The sequence below is a fragment of the Camelus bactrianus genome, chromosome 13 (genome assembly GCF_048773025.1).
Source record: "Camelus bactrianus isolate YW-2024 breed Bactrian camel chromosome 13, ASM4877302v1, whole genome shotgun sequence".
NCBI lineage: Eukaryota > Metazoa > Chordata > Mammalia > Artiodactyla > Camelidae > Camelus > Camelus bactrianus.
The window spans coordinates 38315914-38343868 of NC_133551.1; the positions used below are offsets into that span (position 1 = coordinate 38315914).

The following is a 27955-nucleotide window of genomic DNA, read 5'->3' on the forward strand; positions in this document are numbered from 1 at the left end:
TCCGCCACCACCCCTGGGCTGCCTAAGGATTTGTGAGAGACCCGTACCCATGACAAGAGAGGGCTAGTTTTAATAGACTGGTGGCCTGCTCTGCAGAGGGACCCGGCACATTCTCCATGTTCTTGAATGTCATTTTCTCTTTGCAGGAACAGCTGTGTGAGGGAGGCTGACTGGGGGCTTGGCTAAGGTGGGAAATCATTTGGAGCCAAGCCCTGCCTTTTCTCTGTAGTGGTGTTCAGTTGATGAGGGAAAGGTCATGATGGAGGGAGAAATCATCACAGGCTGCAGACTTGGAGCTTGTTCTTGGATGCGGATTTGTTCTGAAAAGTTGAGTGGAAGCTAACCTTTGAGTGCTGGGTGTTGCTCGGCCCTTATATCTGTTAGATTCGTTTGAGCCCCAGAACCATTTTTAAAAGGGCAAAATCAATATTCCCATTTTGCAGAGGATAAACCAAGAACTCAGAGACATTTCATAACGTGCCCTAAAATACAGGAGAATACAGAGCTTTTCCAGGGTGTCAACTCAGGACCATGTGTTTTTGAAGATTTTCAGCTACACTGTCCTGTCTCGGAATTTTTTCTACACGAGGGGTTTTTGGGGACCCTCTGTTAGACTGTAAACTCTGAGAAGGAAAAGGGTCATCTGTCCTTGTCACCTTTGTTTCCCCAGGAAGTAGCCATGCAAGTAATAATGATACACTGATTAAGTAGGTGATGGACCACTGGAGTGACAGATAAACAGATTAATGGCGAGAAGGATGGACAGATAGAATGATACTACCTTCTATGAACTTTTATATAAATAAAGAAAACATTCCAAGACTCTGCTATCTGTATATTTTGAATTGATTTGCACATGCAATATCATAGCCTTCGAATATTAAAGAAAGCTAAATAATTAGGACAGTCTGAGCCTTCATTTTCCCTTATATATCATGTCAGGGCTCCTGCCTCGTGAAGATGCAGATTCCCCTGAAATCCTCTCCTTCCTCTGCTCTTTGTCAGTTGAGCATCGAGCAAGTGACACTCTCTGCCACCAAGCTTATCCTTATTATTTTAGCCCTCAAGGCAATCTCCTCTCGTCCGCCTCTTCTGGGGACCCATTACACTTTGAATTAAATAGTTACTGGATCAAAATGAATCACTGAGCACTTCACCCCCATTTTACATTTAGAATAAAATTTTAAAAATCCCAACTCTTTCGCAGGGCCAGGAAGGTCATCTATGTTTGGGCCGTTCTCTGCCGCCCTCCTCACCCCCTCTCCCCCTTGGTCACTATCGTCAGCGCACTGGCCTCTGGGCTTCTCTGCAAACACAACAAGTGTGTTCTTAGCAGGCAGGAATACTGGCTCTTTCCTGTGTAGAGTGGTCTTCTCCCCGATCTTTACCTGATGACTCCTTTCCATCATGCGGGATTCACCCATTTGTTCTTTTGTTCGTTCATTCATTCAGTGAATGTTATTGAGCCCCAGGTATATGCCTGGCACAGAGGGGAGTGCAGTGAAAATATGAGTGATGGGACATCATCCACCTACCCACCTAGTAGAAGTTCTCAGTATTTCTGTGAGCGTCAGAGGAGGATCCAGGTGACTGGGACCCTGTAACGTGCCAGGCACTGTATTAGTCACTGGGGACCAGCAGTGAGTGACACAGTGTAAAAGAGATAAACTAGTAAAAAAGAAATGAAATAGTCTAAAGATTGTGACAGCTACGAAGAATGGTATAAAGAAGGGGGGAGGGTTATGGTGGACAGGAACAGGCAGGGAAGAGGGCTACTGAGAAAACATAGCAGAAGGACTCTTTTGAAGGTGATATCTGTTGAACGGGGGGCGAAAAAAAAAAAGGAAAACCTTTATGTTTGATTTGGCGGACTTGCTGAGGATTTAAGCCCAGGAGACATCCTTTCAGATAGCTCTGGGGGACTGCTCCGAAGAGGTAAGGGAGGAGCCAGGGTATACAGGAGTTTTTGGAAAAACAAACCAGGTAGTTGAACATCAAAAGACTTCTGCTGAAACGAAAGAAAAACCAAACATCTCAAGTTAATGAATTTAGCACTTTTCTGTGTGGGGGGAAGATGCAAGAGTCTGGGCTCACTGAAACCATCCCTTTGATGTGCACCTTAACTGTTCCAGGCCAGTACCCAGTCTTTCTCCATCCTGAATCCCCTCAGCGGGTCGCTGCAGTGGCTGGTGGCTTGACAGCCTGCAACATCCTTTGTTTATTGACATGGCCAGCGACTTTCTTGGTCCACACATACAAGGTGAGGCCTGATGGTTGAGAGGCAGCTGGCCACACGGAAGCATTCCAGGCAGCAGGAACAGCATTTGCAGTGTCCTCGGGGTAGGAGGGAGCAGGGCAGAAGGAGACCACTGCGGTTGAGAGTGTACTGACTGAGGGAGAGGGTGACAGCACAGGAGTTTGGAGAGGTTGCTAGGAGTGAGATGATGGAGGTGACACATTTGATGGCTTCACTGTTGTTTTTAATTAAGAATCATAGGAAGTCTCTGAGCTGAACTGCTTTGCTGTACACCTGAAACTAACATTGCACAAGGACTACACTTCAATAAAAAATAAAGAATTATTAAAAAAAAAAAAAAGAATTGTAGGAAGTCTCTGGAGGGTCTTAAGCAGGATTGTGACAGGGTCTAAGTTATCTTTTTAAAAGATCATCCTGGCCACTGTGGAGAATGGATTATAGAAGGACCAGAGAAAAGGATACTTAATTAGTGTTATAAAGAGTAAGTGGTAGTTTGTGAAAAGGAGGTAAGGATATTACCAGCAGAGGAACCACACATGCAAAAGCACAGAGGCGGGAAGCATCCTGGTGTGTTCAGGAACCACAGGTGATTTGATGTGATTAGAACGTGTAGTGGCCGGGTGTGTACGGGGCGGTGTAGCATGTAATAATAGTTCCACAAATGTTGGCTGAGTGCACTTAGATGGTTCTTAGCTTGAGACTCAATTATATACAGTCTGTTTTTGTTATTTTCCAGATTCTTGGGTATATTTCACCCCCCGTCTAAATTATAAGTTCTTTGAAAGCAGAGAGAGAATCAAATACTTCTTTCTTACAGCTACATCACTGAAATATGTTTAAATTGAATGACAGCAATCCTGGAAAATTAGAAGATCCAGGGAGTGTGTTCTAAGGAGATAAGACCATAGACTTTGAGGTCACAAAGCCTTGGGTTGATATTTTGAGCTCCACACGAGCTGTGTGATCTTAGAAGAGTTATTTCATATCTCGGCCTCCCATTTTCTCACCCAGGAAATGGTGAAATCAATCAGTCCTACCTTTTCGGGTTGCTGTGAGGATTGAGACGAAGATCTGAAATTCCACAGAGTGCCCAGCAATGTTGTAAACACTTGGTACCCGGCAGCGCTTTGTCGGTTTGGCGTTTGTTCGCAGTAGCGGGGTTTGTCTGCAGCAAGGTCTCGTGGAGGCAGGTCCCGTAAAGCCGGTCGTGAGCTCAGAGGGGGACCCCCGTCTCCCACTCCGTGAAACAAACGCTGGTGGATGTGCGTCCATCTCAAAGCCAACACCCTGAAATTTGAAAGTCAGATATTTTAAAAGTTGATCTAAATCATGAGAGTGAGGGCTTGGGGCTTATTTTTCATCCGTGCTGTGAAAGTTGCCCCTGGATTATTGAGAATCTGCTTCGGCGCGGTTGCCTCAGTGGAAGGCAGAGGGCTTGTAAAGAGTCATTCCCAAGTTCACAGTGATGCCATCCATCCTGCCTTCACCTCAAAATACAGGTCAGGTAGTACTGTTCTGTTCTTACAGGTGACAGTGCCAGGCACAGAGAAGTAGAGCAACTTCCCTGTCACATTTTCCCATATAAATGACTAATGCAGAGAAGAACTGATCCGGGAGCCCACTGGATCAGCCCAACAACATTTTGAAAAACATCATCCAGAACCCACTTGTAAGCCCCTTGACCTTCTCCATCCCTCTGGGCTTCATTCTTTTTATTTCTCAGTTTCTTCTTGGTTCTAGAGTGGCCTGCAGTTCAGAGGAGAGAGCAATGGACTAGAAATTAAAAGCCCTGGGTTCCAGACCCACCCCTGCTACTTAACCATGGTGCTCTCTTGGGCAAGTTACTGAGTATCTCCAAGCCTCAGTTTCCTCATCTGTAAAATGCCTCAGCGTGCTCCTGAGAGGACCCAAGGAGAGAACGCATGTAACAGCACGAAGAGAGTTTGGTCAAAGAGTGAGTGAGAGCCTGGGAGTTAATGAATGAGGAATCTGCGAGCTTCTGTGCTTCCACATCTTCAGCACACAGATTGTCTCTCCTTACAGCTCTGCCTCACAGTTTGTTCAGTCCTCTGGGGTCCTCTCTGTTATGATGCCAGTGACCTCCCCCTTTGATGACTTCCATTGTAGTGGGAGCTGCCATATGTATACATGAATGTGCTATATGTTATTACAGTGATCCCAGTTTCGGGAGTAATGTTACTGACTCTGAAGTTACATTGTAAAACCATTGATCTCATTCATGAGGAGGACATGTAAGCAGTAACAACAGCTAATAATTATTATGCGCTTAACTAAGTGGCAGGCACTGTTCCAGTTATATGCATCCATTTACTGGATTCTCGTTTGACCCTCCAAAGATACTCTCATTCCACGCTGTGTTCGACCTCAGCCAGCACTTCCCTTTCGTGAGATGGTGTACAGCGTGGTGTTTGGGGCTCCAGATTCTGGACTCACATATCTGGCTTTTGATCTCTGCTCTGTCACTTGCTACTCTGTGACTGTGGATTGTGCCTCGGTTTTTCTAATCTGAACAGGAAAGATTTTATTTATTGGGCACTCTTCATCAACAGAGCCTTGTGCCCTGTACCTATGTCCACACTTACGTTTTCAAACTCCCAGCTACAACCACCCCATTTACTTGGTCATTGTATTAGGGTTCTTCAGAGAAACAGAGCCAGTCAGATATATATTTTATCTATTTATATGTTACATATTAGACTGTATATATTATGTATAAAAGATTTACTTAATTATGCATTAAGTATGAGGAACTGGCTCACACAATGATGGAGGCTAAATGTCCCATGCCATCCGTAAGCTAGAGACCCAGGGAAGCCAGTGGTGTAATTCCAAGTCCAAAAGCTTAAGAACCAGGGGAGCCAATGGTATACATCCCAGTCCAAGGGCAGGAGAAGATAAGATACCATGTCCCAGCTCGATCTGTGAGGCAGAAAAAAATGAGCGAATTCCTCCTTCCTTCTCCTTTTCTTCTATTCAGAGCCTCAGTAGTTTGCATGATGCCTAGGAGGGCAGTCTGCTCTACTGAGCCAAGTCAGATGCTAACTCACCCGGAAGCACCCTCACAGACACATCCAGATAGAATATTTATCGCGACACTCTGTGGCCAGTCAAGTGGACACGTAAATTAGCCATCACAGCCATCATTCTTTTGTGGCCCTTCACATAGAGACAGTTGGGTTATCAGATCATGATTTAGAAACAAAGAAGTACTTAGTGCCCAGGGCTGAATGGCGTTGGGGGTGTTGTATTTGTCGCTTGTTGTTGCTGTTGTTGTGGAAGTCGTAGTAGAATTAGTACGGTTATGAGACGTGCGGTAGGGGGATCAGGCATACATATGCATGTGTACATATGTCTTATATGTAAGCATATATATAATACATAAAATATAGGTAGCACATACAAAGATACACATGCACAGATGTGTGTGTGTTTTCGGTAAAAATGGTAGAAGTAGGAGAACTGGGGATAGAGGTGATAGGCGTTGCAGTACCAGTGGTAGGCGTGTGGAGGACGAGCAGTGGAAATGGTAGTAAGTGTAGCAGTGGAAGTAGTGAGCTCTTTGTGTCAAGCACCGCCCTAAACACAGCATGATTGACATTACCGTATCCTCATAAAAGAGAGGATTAAAGGAAGAAGAGACTTGGGTCCAGTTACCCACCCAGGGTCATAGCCAAGTAAAGCTGAGATTCAACCCCACACCTGTCTTTCCAAAGCCCGTGTCTCCTTATGAACATTCTGTTCAACTGCCTCACTAATTATCTTTCACCATTATCTACGATGTGGAAGACAGAAGTTGGAATAGCTTAGAGAAAAAAAGTCCTTTAAAATTTCTTGTGTTTTTTTGTGAACCTGGCATGAATGCATTTTGAGATCCATTTTGGATAGAATGGATCTTTTCTTTTTTTCAAGTCTAATTACTAATCATTTGATTCAAGAGTTAATTCTTTAATTCCAGAATTTCTTAGGGCCAAAGCCTGTGGGGAGAGTAGTCTTACAAGAAGTATTTATTGGAAATGGGAACTTTCCCAGTTTGGGACTTCTGGGAAATTGAGAAATCAGACGGTCTCACCCTTCCTTGTCACAGGGAGCCTGTAGAATGTCACAGGGAGCAGCCGTTGGCTCAGCTACTACAGTTCCCCCTATTTCCAGAACGGGCAGCCCATTGAAATGAGTGGAAGAAGCTGGATTTTCAACTTAGGTCCACAGCCCTAATAAAACAAGTGCAGCAGTGGGGCTAACAGGTCTTCCTGTTCAAGCCTCAGTCTTCCTACTTAATGCAAGCTCTTGAGATTCTCCAGAACTGTCTTGCAGTGAAATTTTTCAACTCACTCTCCTGTAATGTGGCACAGGAGTTGATGAGAAAAGAAACATACCAATCAGGCATTTCCCACATGTTAAGTCAGGGATTCCCCCATTAAACTGCCAGGGATACTATGAAGAAATAGAGGCGCTGAGAACCTAACCGTCCAGCCACACAGCCAGCGGGATGTGGATGTGACGACTCCGAGGACGGTGCCCAACCCGTGGGGAAGCTCACTGTTGGAGTGAACAGATGGCTCAGTGAGCTGTGTGAGTCCCTTGCCCAGAATGTACAATCTGATACTGAGATTGATGAATTGTTTTCTCCAAAGGAGGGCCGTGGCCCAGGAGGTAGACACGGCAACTGGGAACAACGACAAGGGGAGGTCACCAGTCCATGTTTCAGCCAGAGAGACACGACTTGCTCAAAAATTTATTTAGAAGATAGGTTTCCAAGGGTCCAAACACAATTAGAAAATATATATCTGCTTTTGGAAATCATCTTTAACATTCTCACTGCATCTGTGGAGCTGTTGTTTCTTCCGGAACATCAATAATGTTGAAGATATCATTAAGAAGCATTCCTTTCTTTATTAGGCAATATTTAAGTTATGAGAGGTTTTCTATAAGAAAGTCGGAAAAGCTAGAAACCTGATGCTACGCCAGTAATAAAAGGAACTTTCCAAAATGCAAACCTCAAAACTTATTTTTTTAAAAAAAGCTATTATTTTTATAGTAATATGACTAGCACACTTGGACTGCCTGCATGCAGAGGGCAAATATTTCATTCAATATCTACCTTTAAAGTAGATTTTATTATTACTATTTCATACAGTAGGAAATGGGGATTTGAGGTATTTATTCAATACTTTAAAACTAGAAAAATGGAAGAGATAGGATTCAAATTCAGACCTGTCTGACCTCAAGCTCTAAGTCCGTCTGGAGACAGACTTTGGACAGATATTTTAATAAATATGGAAACAAAGAAATTGAAGCATACATATATTTAAATTATACAGCTGTTTCTTCCCGGCAACCCAAGTCCATTATATTGACCCACGCTGTATTAAATCAAGGTAGATCTCAGATATCTGCCTTTAATGGACCAGGAAAAAGATAAAAGACATTCTCAGGTAGCAAAGAGGGAAGTTTAAATATACCTACAATATCTCTTTTTCCCTTTTAACATTAATCCTGGGACCGCTTCCCTTTAAAGACAATCGATCTGAAAGATGCCTTTTTTTTTTTTTTACGTTCTGTTGAAATTCTTTCTAATTATCTGAAACCAGCTATTTATTCATTTCTGACAAAAGTAGTCCAAGAAATTGATTAGACGTCTTCTTTCAATATTTCCACAAATTGTTTCTTATTAATAAAGTTAATTTACCATAGACCCGATGAGACTGCTAGGCCACTGGAGCATAAGATACATGGCATAGACTATAATTTTAGAAAGTTTCTCTTGATTACTTCCTGCAGTGGGTGGGGCACAAAGTGGTGAGGGGAGAGATTACTGATGCATTAGAGTTCATAATTTTTCCTTGTCAGCAAAATGAACTAACTACTCGTACATCTTTTAAAATATTACAGAGACGATGGGGAAGAAAAACCCCTAAAATATCCAGAGTGGTCAAACATAGATGGGGAAACAGTTGGGTGTAAGGGGCTTATGATTGAATGAATAAGTTGGGGTGGGGAAGTAAAGAGAGAACGCCCACCTTTTCATTGTCTAGGACATCTAGAGGAACATGGGAAAATCAGGAAGAATGCCAAAATAAAAAGAGCGCCCCCGTGTGAAGGTGGGAGGCGGACGGGGCATTTTTTCTCTTCTCCTGTCCGCAGTCGGTATGAAGAAGAGACTTCTCGTTCGCTAGGCAGACGAGTGACGTCCCCTTCATCTCACTCCCTAGTCCCATTTCTCTTCTTTCCCAGAGGCCACTCCAGCTGTGAGGATAGTTCTTGTTCTTCTGCTACAAGCTCACGTCTCTGTTAAAGATCACAGTATTTTACATTTTGGCATAAACAGTATCTTACTTGATCCTCCTGAAACTTGAGTTTTTTCAAAAATCTTTTCTATTCTATCAGTGCTGATGCAAGAAGTTACTTTGTTTGTTATAACTGCATATTGTATGTATTTCATCATATGAATGTATCACGACTTGTGTATTTTCTTGCTAAGGGACATTTAAGTTGTCCTGTACTTTCACCCTTTCAAATGGTGCTCCAGTGATCATCCTCATAAATTTCCAGGTGAATGTAAGCGTGTTTCTCTAGATTATTTACTTAAAGTAGAACTGTTGAATAATCGTAATTAAGGAACTTCAGTTTTACTAGATATTGAAAAATTACCTCCCAAATGGTTGTGTCAGTTCATACTCTCAAGCCATTATAAAGAGCTTCTGTTTCCCCATGTTCTTGCCAAATGCAATATTATTTTCAAGTTTTGGGATTCTTGCTAAACTCGTGGTTGCGAACCAAATTCTCATTGTCGACTCCATTTCCCTGTTGACTAGGAGGTTATAAACTATTCAGTTTTTCTTTTCTGTCATGTCTATCTTATCCTTTTGTCCAGTTTTCTATGGATTTATTTGTCTCTTTCCTATTGCAGGAGTTCGCAATAGAATTTAGATATTAACTAAAGTTTATTCTCCATTAAGTGTGATATTTGTTGGAGATTAATTCAGTTAAGAGAGTTTATCCATGTGAAATTTTTTGCTTCTATTAAAGTGATTTGGGTTTTTTTCTTTCTTATTGTTTCAAAGTGACTAATTGCAATGCTAGATTTTCTGGTGTTGAGCCATCCTTTAAGTCTTGGAATAAATTTTAGTTATTCTCGAGTTAATTTTAACAGTGAGTTTGGGCGAAAAATTTTTAAGTGAAATTGGGCTTTCTTTTTATTTTATTGTTTGATCATTTTGACGTTTTCATATCAAAATTACACTATCCTCTTAAAATGAGTAGGGTGGCTTTTCTCTTTTTCTGTTCTCTGGAACTTTGCTAAAACTTGCTCCTAAGACGATGTGGTAGAGGGAAAGGAGAGAGGTGGGTGGAGTGTGGAGGTGGGTTGTGTACTGTTGATTCCAGCCGTTTAATGGTTTATTGGCCCATAAGGCTTTCTAGTTCTTCAGTCACTATGGTCAGTTTCTATTTCCTTATTAATTTGCCAGATTTCCCTAAATTTTCAAATTTATTGGCAGAGAGCTGATCTTAACATTTTCTTAGATTTCTGAAAACCTAAAACTATCTTTAGTTTTGTCCCCTTTTGTATCTATAATTAGTGTGTGTGTGTGTGTTTATGCACACACGGGTGGGTACCTTCTCTGGTTCTTGATCAGCCATGCTGAAGTGTGGTTTAATATTAATATACCTGCCTAAGCTTTCTTGTGGTTAGTGTTGTTTTACACTGCTTTCTCCATTCATTTATAGGGAGCTTTGGTTTGTCTGGTGGGTTTTAGCAGCATTAGCTAGATTTTTAAAACATCCAGTCAGATATTCTCTATTTTAATTGGAGTAGATTAATCTCTGTGCATTGATTGGGATTTTTGATCTATTTGGACTTTTCATCATTATATTTTATGTTTTAAATTTACTAAGGAAGTTCCTTATGTGCATTTTTTCCTTGTCTGCCTTCTCATTTAATATTTAATTCTCCTTCTACCAGTTGAGAAGTTAAATATTCTGTTTCTGTTCCTTTTAGTGGTTACAGGTAAATTTTGACGTCCACAGTTAAGTAAGTCTCATGTTAATCGAAATCCCTATCCTGCTCCTAGATGGTACCTGAGAGTAACTCCCACAGCCCGCTTTCACCATCTTCCCTGTTGTTATTTAACGTTTAATTCTATTGTCTTCTTTCACTTCTACAAGCCAGTCATTTTTACAGTTAATATTTATATTTACCAACAGCTCTATTGATTTCTTTGCTCATCTTTGTTTCTTGTGTGATGCTTCATTACTGGCTCAATTTCTTTTGATGTATTTCAGCAAGGACCTGTGAGCAGGAAGTGCATGTACTGGTACTCCGAAAACATCTTTGTTTCTCTCTCACCCTTGATGGGTTGTCTGGAGGCGATTTTACTGGGCGAATATCTTTGCTCAGTGCCCTAAGATACCCGCAGTCCCCACCATCTGCTGTTACTAATGAGAAGTCCGTTGCCAGTCTGACTGCTGTTCCTTTGTAGATAATCTGCCTTTTCTCTCACACAACTTCTACATTGTTTTCTTTGACGTATTCTGATTTATTACAAATGGTATACCTGTAGATTTCTTATAACTGAGCTGCTTTAATAGAAGGATTTATGTCTGTTTTCAATATTAAAGTCTTAACTTTTGTCATTTGAATATTGACTCATTTTCATCATCCTCTTTCTTTTTTTCTTTTAAAATCCCTAGTTTATGTATGTTGGACTTTCTCATTCTATTTCCCCTAATGTTAACTCTCTTTTAATATTTTCCACCTCTTAATCTCTCTGGGCTGTTTGCCGGGTGACTTCCTCAAGTGTAACTGACTGACCAGTTCTCTCCTCTGCTGTGTCTACTCTACTTTTCAGTCTCCACATTTTTAATTTCAAGAACTACGTGTATTGAAATTTTGCCATTTGCAACAGCATGGATGGACTGGGAGGGTATTATGGTAAGTGAAATAAGTCAGACAGAGAAAGACAGATACTATCTATGATATCACTTACATGTGGAATCTAAAGAATAAAACTAACGAGTGAATATAACAAAGAAACAGACTCACAGATGCAGAGAACAGATGAGTGGTTAACAGTGGGGAGAGGGAAGGGGGACGAACAAGATGGCTGTAGCAGATTAATAGGTACAAACTACTGTGTATAAAATATGCTGCAAGGATGTATAGTGTAGCACAGGGAATACAGCCAATATTTTATAATAACTATAAATGGAATATAACCTTTAAAAATTGTGAATCACTGTATTGTACACGTGAAACTTATATAAGATTGTACATCAACTCTACCTCAATAAAAATTAGTTTTTATAAAAGAACTATATTTATGAATTCTGTAACTCCTATCTCCTGTCCCTAAATCTACATTTTTTCACACTCTCTTGTTTTTCCTAATGGCTTTTATTCCTCACTTTATTTCTTGGAACACTGAAAACATACTTATTTCAGTGTCACTTTCGTGCCATTCTAATGTTGAATTCTCCTGTTCATTAGCCCTTCTGACTGCCCACGGTGGTTCTTCTCCTTGTGTGATAACGCGGTTTTTTATTATATGCTTGTTTTGAGTGGGAATGCTTTCCTTTGAAAACCGTAGATGCCGTGGGTCCTGGGAGCATCTTTACAGAGTGATTTCAGATTTCCTTTTCAAGGCGGGGGGTGGGGAGTTGGACTTTAAGGAGCGGTTTGGCGCTGTGTCTCAGAGGTACACAGTAGCATCTAGAAACCCCGCTGGGTGCTGGGTTTCAGATGTCTGCCTTCTCACGGGTGACTCAGCTCCAGCAGCCCTGGCCAGATGGCAAGCTTCCCTGCTTGCTCGCTGGGAGAGTGCACTGTTATTTTTCAGAATCAGTTTTGTAGGTGGGGTGGCATTTTGGGACCATGAACCTTATGCTGATAGCTCAGCTCCAGCTTCCCATTCAGATGAGGTCTGTGGCTCAGACTGGACTTCCGACTCAGACATTGAATCCACCCAGTCACTGGGGTCTTTCTTTATTTGATCCCGGTTTCCCATGGGTGCAGTCCTCACAGACCTCCTTAACTGTGAGTTTCTCGGTCTGGCCCTGGGGGTCGTTACCTTGTTGATTTCTGGGTGAGGGATGTGTCCTTGGTGTCACTCTCTGCGTAGTTATGTTTCATCCGGAATCCCTCTGTATGTAAAGTAGGGGCGCTGTGCCTTCTGTATCTGCGGATGTCACCATATTGGCCTGACCTACCACTTCTCTGATGAGGGGGAAAAATACAAAAAGTTTGAAAAAATATGTTTTTAAAATGTTTCACTTTAAGTAACCTTTTCCCCTCCATACTTCTCAGTGCTGAATTGGAAGAACCACATAATTACGAGGCCACCATTTCATATCTGAGACACCCTGGCAACTCCATTAACCTGTGCACCGCCGAAGAAATTGCTGATTGTAAGTCTGCTAAGCCAATTAATGCTGTAACCCTGTGTGGAATGAAAATGTGTCAGAAATGGTATTTTCCCCCTAGCTAACTCTGTAAGTGTAAAAATTCACAGCCATGCTGCTTACTATCTCATTTTTTTTCCCCTTGTCTGGTCCCTTAAAAATAGAAATAAATCCGGCCAGGCATCAGCGCTCTCAGCTCCTAGCACTGCCTTCTCTCTTCCCTCTTCTGTTTTCTGTTCTCACCTTCACCAGTCTCCTCAGATGCTTTGCCTTTTGTAGACATGTGGGAGGGAGAATCAAGATAGGGAGATTAATTTTCCTTCCTTCCCCTCTGTGGAAACTTCATTTCTCTTGTGGTGTCTGTCTCGAAGTCCCCTGCTAACTCTGTGTGTGGAGAGAGAGATAACAGATGGGGAGAATGAGGTCCTTGTGTTTAGCCTGAATAGGGGCAGAGGACTCGTTTAATGGAGCTGACCACTGGATCAGAGCTAAGTCTGCCTGTCTCTGGTATTGCTGGCAGAGCTCGGACCTTTCTGTGGAAAGAGAGACCCTCTTGGGCAAGAAAACGAAGAAGCAGGGACTCAAAGCATTTCTCTAGGGTCCTATATCTTTGTTCTGCCTGTAGAATCAGCCAGTTCTGTACAAAAAAGCATAAATATTAGTGCTAGAATAGATACTAGAATTTATTAAACCTTATACAGTGGGCCGCAATTTTGCGTTAGCTCCTCTGTGTACATCTCTGATGATATCGCTGTTGTGTGAACTCACTCACACACAGGAAACTGAAGATAAGAGAGATGGTCGCACAGATATATGTGGTAGGGCTTTGTGTGAATCAGGCTCAGACTGCCTCTGAGACCCGTGCTTTTTCCACAATGTTACGCTGCTTCTTATTCAAGAATGTTTGTAATAGCCAAGACATAGAGACAAACTAAATGTCCATCAATAGATAATTAGATAAAGAAGCTGGAGTATATGCAATGGAATACTACTCAGTCATTAAAAAGCCAAATGAAATAATGCCATTGGCAGCAACATGAATGGGCCTAGAGATTATCATATTAAGTGAAGTAAGTTAGGCAGAGAAAGACAATATCATACAGTATCACTTATATGTGGAATCCAAAAAAATTATACAAATGCATTTATTTACAAAACAAAAACTCACAGACATTGAACACAAACTTATGGTTACTAGAGGGGGTGGGGAGGGACACATTAGGTGTTTGGGATTAGCAGATAGAAACTACTTATATAGAAAACAGATAAACAACAAGGTCCTACTGTCTAGCACAGGGAACTATATTTAGTATCTTGTAATAACCTTTCATGAATAAGAATATGAAAAAGAACATGTGTGTGTGTGTATATATATAACTGAATCACTATGCTGTACACCAGAAACTAACAGTAAATTAACCATACTTTAACTAAAAAAAAGAAAAAAATTTAGATCGCTTCTCTTGATCAAAACGATGCACCCTCCATCCTGAGGAAAGGTCAGGCTGTGTAAGAGGCATCCCTTAGGGGAGCCTCGGCCCTGAGCTCTCACAGCAGGAAGACACACCATTGGCTTTACTGCAAAGTGTTCCAAGATGAAACGTTGAAAACACAACAAATAAAAGCAATTAGAACTTGGGAGGGGAGAATGTTTCATTTCCCTGGAAGGAGAGTTAGAGAGAGATCATCTGGTTCAACTTGGTTATTTACAGACAAGAAGCCCAAGGCTCTGAGAGGGGAAGTTAGTCGCCTGGGAGCACATAGTTTGGAAGTTCATGGGGTACGAGTTAGGACCCATTGAAACTTCCCTCCCCTTCCCCCAGGAAATAAGGGGTTGAAGAACTCCTGGAAAGACTCTTACAGACTGGGCAAAGTCTAGATTCTCCCATCTGGCTTGTAAAACCCTGGCCATAAGAAGGGGAACTCCTGGCCCCATCACCCCCAGAAGGCAGTGTGTGTGTCCTGAAGAGCCTTACGAGTACGGCTTCTCGAATTCTAACATTCACATGAATCACCTGGGTAAATAGATTGGGGGAGGGCGAGAGAAGATGATTAGTTTTCTTTTTTTAAATTTGAAAAATAAATCCATACTTGAAAAAGAATGAGGCAAATTGCATCATAAGCAGTTATTTTGTAAATGTTTATAAAGCAAGTAATAGGGTAGAATGTTTTGATTCAAAAATAGGTGAAAATAAGTGTACATTTACCAGAGTGGAAGTACATGTTATTAATCATCCACACAGAATTTTAAGTCCATGTGTCAGCAATCACAGGCAGTTAGTTCCTAGAGGAAAACTATGATTTCATTTACTTAATGAATGGATTGAATGTATAGAATAATAATGGCCTGCACATGTGTGTTGTTGTTTGGTCAGTTTTGTAAACTAAAGCTTTAGGGCTCCAGCAGCAAGAAGGAGAAGAGGAGCAGGGGAAGTTCTGTTTATCATGCATGCATATGCACTGACGGCAGGAGGAAGACTCTTACAGATCACTTTTAAGGAAAGAAAAATCAAGTTAGCGATGTCATCAAAAAGCATGTCACTTTCCATACAATGTCTGGTCCCCAGGTAGGCACACATTTCTTATAGCATCTCTTTTACATCCCTCCATTACCTCTAGAAGGCAGGTACCAGGTGGCTCTGTTTCATAGATAAGCAATTTGAGGTTCAAAGAAGTGAAGTAATTGGTCTGCATTTCCACAGGTAGGAAGTGGCCAGTCTGGGCTCTGAACCCAAATTCTTGCTACTACTTGTATTGGTTAAGGATTAAATTTGGCATCATGTCATCACATAAAATCCACAGAACTTTGAGAAAATGAGAAGGTATTCGAGCCTTAGTTGGTGGTCAGTCTTCTCTTTTCAAGCTGTACTAAGGAAACAGAACATTCCTGGAGCCAAACTCAGGCGTGCTGTGGGGTTCATTTTCTTCCGGTGGGACTTGTACTTTATAGTCCTCCCTTGGAAGCAAGTTTTGATGGCAAAACTTACTATTAGGAGAACGTCCACTTGGCTAAAAAAAAAAAAAGTGGTATCAAGTTATGAATGCGTTGTTAACTGTGTGTGTTGTCGGCCTTTTCCTTTCCAGTTTGCCTTCTGATTGCTTAAACTGCCCTGCTTTCCCTTAATCATGGAGTAGGGATCTATTTACTAAAAAGGAAACTGAAAATTGTTTCAGATGTTTTCATTGTGCATTCCATCCTGGAAATCCGCACAGAACTGTATCATCATCAGTGACCTGAGAATTCCCCAAACCATATGGGCAAGCCTCCCATCGGTGGATGTTCTGAAGGTTGAGAGAACTGAACTCTGCCATCTTCCATAATTGCTTTGATGCCGGGTACTGTAAGAAATGGGTCCTATAAGAAACTGCCTTGAGATAATTTTTTTTTCATGTCTGTTTTAGCAACGTATGAAGTTAGAATTGAAGAACTCCAAAAGGTATTGTTTCCTCTCTTCTTACCAGCTTTATAATTAGAACCATTGTGCAGAGTTGACTCTGAAGTAGCTTCTTTTATGAGGGAGGAAAGGTCTTTGTTTTCGGTTCTCCCCAGATTTCTGAGGCAGACCCCAGCTGCTAAGATTCTGATAGCTGAGCTGTGTAATAGCAGAGACAGAAAATGTGTCCCAGGATGGGAGCAGATGGTCCTAACCCAATCCTGGCGCCTTATGTAGGGCGGCCAGCACCAACTGGCCTTTAATAACTGTCCCTTCAGAGAGGAGAGTTCTTGGCACAAGCCAGTTGTGTATTCCTGTGCTCTCACAAGAAGGACCAGATCCCTGAAGGCATGTTTTCTGGGCTCCCGGTGGGCACGGTACTGGAAACTTGATCAACTTGACTAGGGCCCCAGCAGAATCATGGGCTTCAGTCCCAGCTCCTGGCTATGTGACCTTGAACCTCCATCTCCTCACTTGTAAAGCAGTGATAATAGGAGCATCCACACCGGAAGTCACTGTGAGCCGGAAAAGAGGTGAATTCAGGTAGACAGTTTATTAGCAAGGGCCAGAGTTGGTTCCAGGCATTTCCCCTCTCTGAGCTTCAGCTGTGTCTTCTGTAAAATGGTACATTCTCCCCGAGGGCAGGAAGCACGTGCCTTGTGGTTACCTTGTCTGCACTAGCAGTTGCTCAGTACATAAGGGGACCAATGTTTGTTTCACCGAATTGCTGAGGGCACTAAGTCAGACAAAGTAGGTGAGCACCTGGCGCAGCCCGGCACATAGTAGGCACTTACCTGGAGTTTTAACTGGGTCAGTTAAGGTTCTCCTCTTTCCTCACTGCATACATTTAGTCTAGGTCCCTCATCTTTCTGCTTCATTTTTCTAACGCTTACTGGAAAGGATTGCTCATTTGTGGTAGGCTTGATAGATAGAAAACTAGGAATGATTATTATTCCCGTTAACAAGAGCAGAAACAATCTATTAAGATGCTTCACTTACCTGGCATTATCAGCAAATAATGAATTTTTCTGCACAAGTGAACTTTCCAAATGAACAAGGTTTATCTTATTCAAAACAGAAAAGCATGAAAGTATTCTCTTTTTTTGTTTTGTTTTTAACATTTTTTATTGATTTATAATCATTTTACAATGTTGTGTCAAATTCCAGCGTAGAGCACAATTTTTCAGTTACACATGAACATACATATATTCATTGTCACATTTTTTTTCTCTGTGAGCTACCACAAGATCTTGAAAGTATTCTTTTTAAATCTTTTAACCTTCAAACACGTATTACATTATCTCAGTGTTTTTAAGCTCCGTGGGTGGAATCTGATGTCACCCTTTCTCGATGACCTGAGTATGCTGGACCAGAAGGGGCCGAATGGGCACAGTTGATGCTTCTCTTATGAGATGCTCTCGGGCCCGGGCAGGTGGTCAGAGCTAGTTACCTTCACACCAAACCACCTCAGTCTGTTGGCCATAGTTTTCTTATTTCTGTCAATTACTATTTCCTTCCACTGGCAATTTCTTTGTGTTGAGTGGTGAGTCTTTCCTGTGGTCACACAGGCTCAAGGTCCCCGTTGGGTGGCAGCACTTAATCCACACAGTCCCCTTGTGAGCTGGTACCCCTGCTCTCATTTTACAGATGAGAACTCAAGGCTCAGAGAGGTGAGATATGTAAGTGATGTAGCAGGCTAGATTCTGGACAATGAATGTCATCAAATATGTGACGACTGCCTAACTGAGGGGCTATGTTGTGGTCACTGGGACATAATTTTAACGGAGCCAAGGCTAGATCAGGTGAGCTGATTTTTGATCGGGGTTGGTGTGACCAGGAAGGGAGAATTCCCAGCATGGCTTGCACACGTGCCTGGACCAGTTTTGCCCACTGGAACATTGCTCAAATATCACACATTCCTGTTTGCTCACAGGATTACAAAGTTCTTTATTTGATAGTCACATTCCTGGAAAGGCATGCAGAGAACAACTTATTTTTCTAAGTCAAACTGCGCATTTCTTCTGGGGTGCACTGTGACTTCACAAATGTTTGTTGTCTTTTGGGATGGATCTTCAGCTCTCCTGGCAAAGCTTCATGGAACGTTCTGTTGTCAGCAGCTAACTTTGCTCTGTACTGAGACCCCACTGGCCTCACCTTTTGGTCAGGTCTCTAATGATCTGTACCCAAACAGCAGAGGCCTGGTTTGGGTTTGATTTGGGTTTGATTTAGGTTGATTGATGAAAATGACTGTTTTCCTCTTGGCTTTCAGCCTTGGAAGAGTTTTCTCCATCAAGAACTTAGGTGAGTTTTATCTTCAAAAGGAGACGCACGAATCAGCCACTGACCCTCTGATGCCCGAACTGGTTTTCCTTGATGGGACAGCTGCTTCCAGGGCCTGACCCCGTCCAGCACCCCTGGTGCCTTGCAGGGTGCCGGGTGTGGTGAACGTGCTCACGGGTCCTCCCGATCCTTCCCGTCTCAGCTTGTTCTAGCCCACAGTGCACTCACGCAGCAGAGGCTTGCCGAGTCCCCCACATGCCAGCCACTTGCTGACCACTGGGGCTGCAGCAGTGATGGAGACCAAGCCGCTCCCCTCGGGAGTTCCCCAGTGGGAGAGACCCAATCAAACAGGCATATAACAACCACGTGAAGCCCAGAGAACTTACAGGTTCCAAAATGCACCATTGCTGTTTCAAGGGTCCTTGCCTTTGCTCATTTGCTTCATTAATTTCACCCCAACTTAATGGCAAACTTCTTGTAACCATCAAATGTCCCCTCCTATAAGAAGCCTTCCTGATTCCCCTCCTTCAGAGCGCAGTGACCAGTCCCCTCGCTGTGGCGCTGCTGTAAGGTATGCAGGTGTTTGTGCTAACGTCAGGTATGTCGTGCACGTCCGTTTCTCCTGACTCTGCCGCCCCACTTTCTGTCTGTGAGCGCCTTGTGGGCAAGATCTGTTTTCTTTTTTCTTCTTATTTTTTATTGAAGTGTAGTCGATTTACCACATTAGTTTCAGATGCACAGCAAAGCGATTCAGTTACACATGTACATAACATACCTATATATTTTTTCCAGTTTCTTTTCCATTACAGTTCATTTCAAGAAATTGAATGTAGTTCCCTGTGCTATGCAGGAGGTCCTTGTGGTTTCTCTGTTTTATATATAGTAATGTGTGTCTCTTAATCTCAAACTCCTAACTATCCCTCCCCTCCCCTTACCCCTCTGGTAACCAGTTTGTTTTCTGTAGGACCCATTCCTTTTCCTTGTTCTTGGTTCAGAGCCAGGCCTGGGGACATAGCAGTGCTCCTACCCAACTCTTCAGAGTCTCTTCCCTGGAGTTATTTTTAATGCATTAAAATAAACGCGGCCAGCGAGCTCTGGAGAAGCAAGTATCAACACCTCCTGGCTGAGGCTAGAAACACAAGAGCTGCATCATGGGGGCAAACCCTGCTTCCTCTCTCTCCTTGAGGTCCTGTCTTACCCTAAATTCATGACCCTCTAATGACCCTCCAGCACACAGCATAGGGCTGAGCCCACAGCAGGCACATGGCAAATGAGTACCTATCTCCTGCAACATTTATTGAGCTTTTTCTCTGTTCAGACACCGCTAGGTTCTAAGGGACCAAAATGAATAGAATACATTTCCTATGCTTAGTCCAAAATGAGGGTGGAGGCTGGAGTGGCTGGAGGTGAGTGGGTTACTTGGAGGTGAAAATGACCGCATAAGTAGGGAATTACAATATAATATGATCACCCCTAAGGACGTTGTGAAAACAGAGGCGCGGTGCCAGGCGAGCTTCCTTCAAGGGTGACAGCTGAGTTGCAGCGTGAAAACAAGTTGGAACTGGGCCAGTAAAAATGGCAGACTGTATGTCCCAGGCACAGGGACAAGTGTGAGCAGAGACATAGTATTCAGCACTGAGGCCAGTTCAGGGATGCACAAATAGCTGGATGATGCTTGAGCACACAGTGCAGTGCGGGAGCTGCAGGAACCAAGCTCGGGTCATATGCAGAGCTGGGCCCAGGAAAGCCGGAGCTCCCCACTTAAACGTTGAGAGCCGCCCTGTCCAACGGAAACAGAAAGCAAACCACGCAGGTCATGTGAGATCTTTCTAGGAGCCATATTTTAAAAAGAAAAAAAAAGTGAAATTAATTTCAGTGATGTATTTTATTCATTGTACTATGTCCCAAACATTATCATTTCAATGTGTAATCAACCTAAAAGTCCTGACTGAAATATTTTGCATCCTTTTTTCCATACCAAGTCTTCAAGATCCAGCTGTGTTTTACACTTGCAGCGCAGTCTGGACCAGACACATTTCAGGTGTTCAGTAGCCACCCGTGGACGGTGGCCGCCATATTGAATGGCACAGATGAGAGCTTAACTTCTAGGTCAGTGGAAGCCACAGAAGAGTTTTGCAGCAGAGATAATGTACCCATGTCCCCTATAGCGTTCCTAGGAGCCATAATACTAGATTTAATTTGACAGTTATTTATGGAGATCCAGCCATGTAGAAATTACTGGACAAAGCCTGGGGGGGCGGGTAGGAAGATGATTACAAAGGTTTACCTGCCTTGTACATCAGCAAGGTCGGTAAGTGCCTTAGGAGAAACACCAGCAGTGGGAACATAAGACTTAGACAATTCTGAGCAAATGCTGCGATGTAGCAGTGGACACCAGCAGTGCCTGAGGGCTATAAACAGTGCTAGGCTTTCAACATTCTTATCACATTTCACTTTCATGGCTACCACGGAGACTGGCATACTGCTGTTTTATTTATACATGGAAAATTTTGATTTTTTAGAAAGGTTAATCTCAGGGTTTTAGAAAGAGGTGGAGTGGGGACGAGAACCCAGCCCTCCCTACACAGCCCCTGTTCTATGTTCTAGAACTCGTATAGGGCCTTGATGGTGGACATGAGAGCACGAAAACTGGATGGACGAATGAAACTCCTTAAAGCTCTTCCTGTTGTCTTTCAGACAGCGCTCTCTCCTTGTGTTTCTCGCTCCTTCATGCCCACCTCTCCTGGTTTTCCTTGAGTGCCCTCTTTTCTCTGCCTGCCATGTAAGCGTGGTTGTAGAACTCTCCAGCTCACCATCAGGCCGGAAACAGAGGCTCTCTGTGGGTGCTGGTGCGGCCTGGTGCCCTTTGTCCTCAGTCCTCAGCTTCTGCATTGCCCTCTCCACCCTGACTCCTTCCTCACCTCCACTGCACCCACTGTTGATAGACAGGTGCAGGGCAGTCGTTCCTTTCCGTAGGGAATACTGGCTGAGGACCACTTTGCTACCATGGATTACACAGCATTAGTGCTGGGGATACACATGTGAATAACAGAGTCCTGATGTTTCATTAGTTGACAAGGGAAAGTGAAATAGATCCGTAGACAGTGTATTATAATGTAAGACAGAAGGACAGAGTATTGGGAAGCAGCTAAGAGGGTGAGAATCAGGCAAAGATTCTCAGAAGTAAGATGATTTAGACCGAGCAGAAAGGATGCTGTGTTTCTCAGCAGTGTAAGATGTGGAAGGCATGACTGACAAAGGAAATAGCTAACACGAGGGAAGAGTTGCTCAAAATAGGATGGTAGGTTTGGGGAATTATGAGAGTCTAGACTAGAGTTAAAGTGAAGGGAGCGACGGAACAGAGGGAGACGGGGTTGGAAAGAAAAGTAGGGGCCAGATCACAGTGGGATTGGTATTTGATCCTACAGGCAAAGGGAAGTTAAGAGATTTTAAGCAGGAATTCACTCTGGTATTGATGGAGCAGGAAGAAACTTGAGGAAATTATCTGTGATTGACTTGATCCTGGTCCCACATCTTTTAAGAAGGAGAAGGAGGAAGAGGAGGGGGACTTGAGTCCGTTTAAGTTAGTTTTCCCCATTCATTTCATTTAGAACTGAGGGGTGCACTATCATCTAAATACTCTAATCTTCAGGTTTTCCCTGGTGTCTTTTCACATTTCAGCCCCAAACAAGAAGATGAAGATAAAAAAATGAAGGAAAAAGAGCCATGTGAATTAGAACCTGAAAAAACAGAAAAGGATCTGCATTCCAACCATCTTTTCAAGGTATCCGTGTTCTAGGGTTCCCAACCAAAGAGTTGCAGTTCAGCCACGTAATGAGCTCAGTTCATGGAGTGACTTTTTAGAGGCTGAGACATGCAGCTCTCCAGAGAGACGGTCAGAAGATGCAGTGGGTGTTGGGTGGTTTATCAAAGAAATGAACATGACAATGACGCTGAACTCTGGCCTTAGGTTTTCCTCTTGTTAGCCTTGAAGCAGGCCTTATAAGCAGGACTGAGACTTGTGTGGATTCAGCAAGGCACCTGGGGGCAAAATACAATGAGATACTCTGCCCTTGCACCCCCCTAGAGGGCAGGCTTCCTTACGCTCTGTGCTCTCAGGCCCTGCTTGGAAGAGGGGCTTAATGTCTGAACTCAGGCATCTCATCTGTAAAATGAGAAATCATCCCTACCCCATGACCATCCCCACTCCTATCCTGATTTTTATTTGTGATAATAAAATTAAATAATATGAAGACGCCTTGTAAGCCATAAGCTACCATAAAAATGAAATGTGCTGTTGTTAATTAACTGATTAGTTAACATCATTTATCAATAGTAAACACTGTATATGTGTATATCCACATCCAGTTGACACTGTCCCCTTCGGAACAGTTAGTGTGGCCAGAGGCTTAAACAGTAGGTACCACTGGGGCTGCTGCCACGGCTCAGAACATTGGAGATACCTGTTTGGGCTGTGCCTACCTTATCATATCAAATTGTTCCAGTTCCACCTGTAGGGCTTGGGGAAATCAAGCAGTTTGGTGGTGATGTGGGCCAGAACTGGGGTGGAGGCCCGGAGGCCAGGCTGGACCAGACTGGGTGTTGACAGAGTATCACAAAGCAGCATAATTCAAAGAAGTAGGTCACTAACAATGAAAGATGACTCCAGAGCCAGAGGAGCAGCATGGCGTGACAAGGCCATAATGAGTGATGAGGTCGGAGATCAGGAAGGGGTTGATCAGGCACATATGTGAATGTGATTAAGGATACTGAGCATGAAAGAGCCAGAGCAGGTACGTGCCCATTTCCAGCACTGGCCAAGAGCCAGGTGTGGGGTCAGGTTCCTTCCCACCAAAGGGATGTAGTCCTACTTTCATGGAGTAGATTTGAGTTTTGGAAATTGTTCAGAGTTATTTGGAGTATGTTAGGTAGGGTCGTCTAGCTGGGCAGTGCTCTTTGGGGTCAGATATGAATGGTAAGTCAGTAGAGATACATTCCCTCGCTCTTCAGACTGACTCTGGGAAGCATTCCCGAGGTCGGCCCTCAGAGGATCTGTGCACTGCTTCATTAGAGGCTGTGCTGAAGGAAGGTGGTCACATTATTTGTGTGAAATACTGACTTCATTACTTTCTTGCCATCTTTTCCCCCATTTAAATATTTCATTCTTGGTTGTGTGACTTAAAAGAACGCCCCTCCTCTTCTCCTCTTCGTCTGCCCATATCCCACCAAGAACTCAGGGAATTCCCGGCCTTATATCTGTTTATTACTGTACCTTTCAAGTACTTTAACAGGTGTTGTCAAGGTGAACCTTCTTGTCCACTTGTAGTTGGAACGACAGTAACCCTTCTCCCGCTGTCATCTCATAATGATAAAACCCTTCGATGGCCAGAAATGTTCCAATTCTCCACTGTCTCCAGTGTATCTTCCTGCCAACCTCTCTAGATTTCTATTTCAGATCTATTTCTGAAATGCAAACCTGATCAGCTTTCTGCTCTGCCGAGCTCCCTGTGACCATGAGATAAAACCTACACCTCTTGCCTTGTGTGCAAGACCTTTCACAGCTCAGCTCCATCTTCTCTCACCTTTCCAGCCTCACCTCCCGTCTTCCTTCCCATCCCTTGAACTCTCCCCTCATCGGGAGCCTCCATACCACCCTCACGAGGACGCTGTCACTCCTGTGCCTTTGCTTGCGTTGATTTATCCGCCAGATACTCCTTTTCCCCTCAACCAATCTCTTCCTTACATTTTAAAATACAGCTTAATAAAGCCTTCTTTTGGAGTCTCCCCTCCCCGACACTGTCCCCTAGACTCAAGAACTGACCTCCCCTCCTGTTTCCACCTCAGTGGGCAATACCGCTGTGAATGGCGCTCGCCGCACTATACCTTAATGAGCTGTGCGCGTGTATTGCTCTGTGACCAGCGTGTGAGCCACCGTGCCCACTGCACCTCTCTGTCTCCAGAGCTTAGCATGTTGTCGCCTTCAGTAGGTGTTTGACAGATGCCGGAAGAAGGAGGTGTGGAAAGAAGCAGGGAAGAACAGAACAAAGGAGGGTGGGAAGATGAAATGCTGGGCAGAAGGAACATAGCATCCCTTAGCGGCCAAAAGCGTGGGGCTCTGGGGTCTAGTCCTGCCCTGGTAGGTGATGCACCGTGAGACCCAACACCAGGTATTTAACTTTTAGTTAAAACTTCTAAACTCTGTCATGAGGAATAATGGTATTTTTCTAATGGGGTATCATGAAACTTAAGTGAGATAAAATATATAAAGTCAGTGCTCCGTCATATCCTGACGGCCTGCTGTGGGCCTGCCTCTGGACCAGGCCTTCATTGGCTGTTCGGAGGCGAACCAAGGACGTGGTATGCGTCCTCATGAAACTTAGAGAAGTATGACTGTGTAAATACAATAACAAATCATTGCTACCTGTGCAGAATGAATAAATAGAGAACAGCATGAATAAGCAAAAAAAACCAACAGGAAGTCAAAGCATGCAAGACCGTCCCTGTTGCCTGTGTTTAGGGGGATGCCTGTGAAGGGACGCCTGGAAGAACCCAGATAGCGAAAGTCCACAGAGGTGAGAGGAGCGCGCTGGCCGGGAAGCAGGACGCAGGGACCGACGCTGACATCCTCCAGACAGAGGCCTGCCCCGAGGAGCCTGCGCTGGCCAGGCGCTCCCCCGGCCACTGTGAGTTGTGTTTCTTCCTGGTTCTCCTCACCATGACCAAATCATTCTGAGGCTGTGCGTGACCAAGATTTTTATTTGTTTTATAAATATTTATTGAACGTCTATTATATACCAAGTGACTTGGCCGAGGGAGGCAACTGGGCAGGAGTGGAAATCCAGAGCACTGGATCTAGAAGTGGAAGGGCCTGAGTTCAGATCTAGGCTCTCACACGTGTTAGCTACGTCGTAATGTAAGTTCACGGTCCTCAATTTCTTCATTTATAAAAAGGGATCATGAGATGGACCTCACTGGGGTTCGGTGAGGACCAAACCTGACTGTCACATAAGAGGTATCAGCAATCTTTATTCATTTCTTTTTATGTCTACTGACTTCTGTTGTGTTTTTGTAGACCCAGGTCATCGACACACTGATGTCAAAGTATATCGTTAGCTGACTTGATTCAAGTTGCATTTTATCATCATATGAGTTAAGAGTCTTGATTACAAGTAACAATAATCAAATCATACTGTATAAAGCAAAAGAGAAAAAGGAGGTTCACCTGGCAGAAAGTCTGGGCGTGGCTGGATCCAAGGACATAAACAGTATCACGAGGACTCAGTATTACCTCTTCTGTGTTTGGCTTTGCTCCCTTCTGGCTTGGCCCCATTTTCAAGCCAGCTCTACCCTTGTGGAGGCAGGATGGTGCAAGATGGCATCTAGCCATGACAGGCTTCCACAGAATCCTTTTAGGAACCCCAGAGGAAAACTAGAAATTATTACCATCTCAACAATTTTTTTTTTTAAAGGCCCAGATCTGAGTCTTACTAGCTTGATTATGTCACATGCCAACCCTGAACCAGTCATCATGAACGGGGGATATGATGGTCTGACTGACCTAGCCTATGTCATAATTCACTTCTGGAGCTGGAGGTAGAGTTAATGTTACCAAAGCTATACAATTTCAGATTGAAGGGTTTCCCAAGGGAAGTAAAGCTCTCAAGAGAGAATAAAAAAAGGACTCTGGATCGACAAAACAAATGTCCTCTCCAGCCCAATAAGCCATGCAAACCACTGACGTTTCATAACTTGTTACAGAGTTATGAGAGGAACATATTTGTAGGGATCATGAGATGGACCCGAGGCCCTATAAAATCTGCCTCCAGGCTAGCTGGCTGGCTGCCTCCCTGCCATTCATCCCCTTCCCTGCGTGCTCTGTGCTCTGAGTTAACTGGCTGTGTCATGTGCGTAAGTGCCCTGTAATTCTCATCGATCTCTTTCCTCTGTCTGGAAGGCCTTTACGCCCGTTCTCTGCCTGCTGATGTCCAAGTCATCCTTCAAGATCTGTCTCAAAATTCACTTCTCCTGCGGCTTTCCTTACCTCTGTGCATCCCCCTTTCCCTCTCTCCAGGGGAAAATACTGTAATTTCGTATTCCTCTCTGTTTCCAGGACAGTAACTGAATGACCACTTTTCCATATTAAGTTTTGGATTCGAGCATTTCTGGGACCCGTGACTACTATATATTAATCCTACACCCTTGGGAAATTTAACTCCCTTTTATGTGCGCATGGCGATACTATTTACTTCCTGGGGTTCTTTGTCAGTGCATGTAAAGTATCTGGTTCATTGCTAAATAGCCATTAATTCTATTTCCTTTTCTAAAAGAAATTACAGCATGCCTTACATTATAATTCAGGGTGTACAGGTTTGTCTTCCATGGTACACAGTGAGCAACCTTGAGATCAGAGACCATTTGATACTTTTCTCTGTCTCTCTGCAACCCACCACAGTGGATAGAGCCAACAAAACTTTGTTAAAGGAAGGAATGAAAGAGTAAGTCAAACTTCCAAGAGAGAGTGTGGTAGATCTGACAATCTGAATGGTTCTCCTGACTAAAACAAGTAAAGTGAAGAAGAATTTGGGGGAGAAAATTTATAGAAGTATCACAGAACTGATTTAAAAGGAAGCACCCTCGTACCTGCAGTAATGGGAGCCCTGGGGAATGAGCGAGCGCCAAAGCTACTCTTGTCCCGAGGGTCTTTACTGAGCTCTGAATCCCTTCAGCTCCTGTTCTGGCTGCGTGGTGTGCGGAGGACAGGAGCTACATCCTAGGGCCTGCCCAAAGTGGGTTTACAGTAGGAGATGGGCCTGTATAAAGCTGGGGCCTCACAGAATGATGCCTGCACAGAAGGAACAGGACTGTGCCTGTTGTTAACAATATTATATTGTGTCTAAATTTATTTAAGAAGAGTAGATCTCAAGTGTTCTTAACACAATATATTGTTTTTAAATAAGAAAATGGAAAAAAAATTTTTTTCAAAGACATTCCTGATGAAATGAATGACATGTGGGAAAGTGCAGAGGTAGCCTTGTATCAAAAACCCTGCCTGGAGGTGAGAAGTGGACGGACTTATGTGGAGTGTAGAAAACACTGCCCGGGCTGAAACCAAGCTGGAGTGAATACAAGAGTTAAAGGAGAGGCCGAATTCGAGCAATTAAGTCCTGTCCGTGAAAAGTCACTACAGATTTGGTGATTATACTGTGTCAAAAACGGTCTGAAGAAGATTCTTCGGAGGAATCTGTAGATACTGCCAAAGCACAGAGGGAACTGCTAAACCCATTTCACAGTTCTTTTCACTACTTGTGATGAAAGCACAAAGTGCTTCTGTGTGTGTGTGTGTGTCGGAGAAACTTACTGATAACTGCATTAAGAAAAAGCAAGGCTGTTATGTGCCTCTGGGAGCTGACATTCCATTGAGATGGTTTGGGGCCTATATGCTAACTGACTTCTTGTCAGACGATTAAAATCTTGCTGCTTGGTGCTTTTAATTAATAGACAAAAGTCAATGTGCTTATTGTTTATTTCTCAGATGTTATTTCTGATTAATAGTTCATGTCTGAAAATG

The 27955-nt window shown here is 43.3% G+C and overlaps 1 protein-coding gene across 3 annotated transcripts in view; it reads left to right on the forward strand.

The window, feature by feature from the left end:
* Positions 1 to 27955, forward strand: part of FYB2 (FYN binding protein 2) — a 98188-nt gene that overhangs the window by 47954 nt on the left and 22279 nt on the right. For all 3 annotated transcript variants that reach the window (XM_074376399.1, XM_045519097.2, XM_045519096.2), the window contains exons 5-9: positions 12579 to 12679; positions 16076 to 16110; positions 18377 to 18408; positions 22069 to 22171; positions 24905 to 25070. In XM_074376399.1, coding sequence (XP_074232500.1) covers positions 12579 to 12679; positions 16076 to 16110; positions 18377 to 18408; positions 22069 to 22171; positions 24905 to 25070 — 437 coding nt within the window. The remainder of the gene's footprint in view (positions 1 to 12578; positions 12680 to 16075; positions 16111 to 18376; positions 18409 to 22068; positions 22172 to 24904; positions 25071 to 27955) is intronic.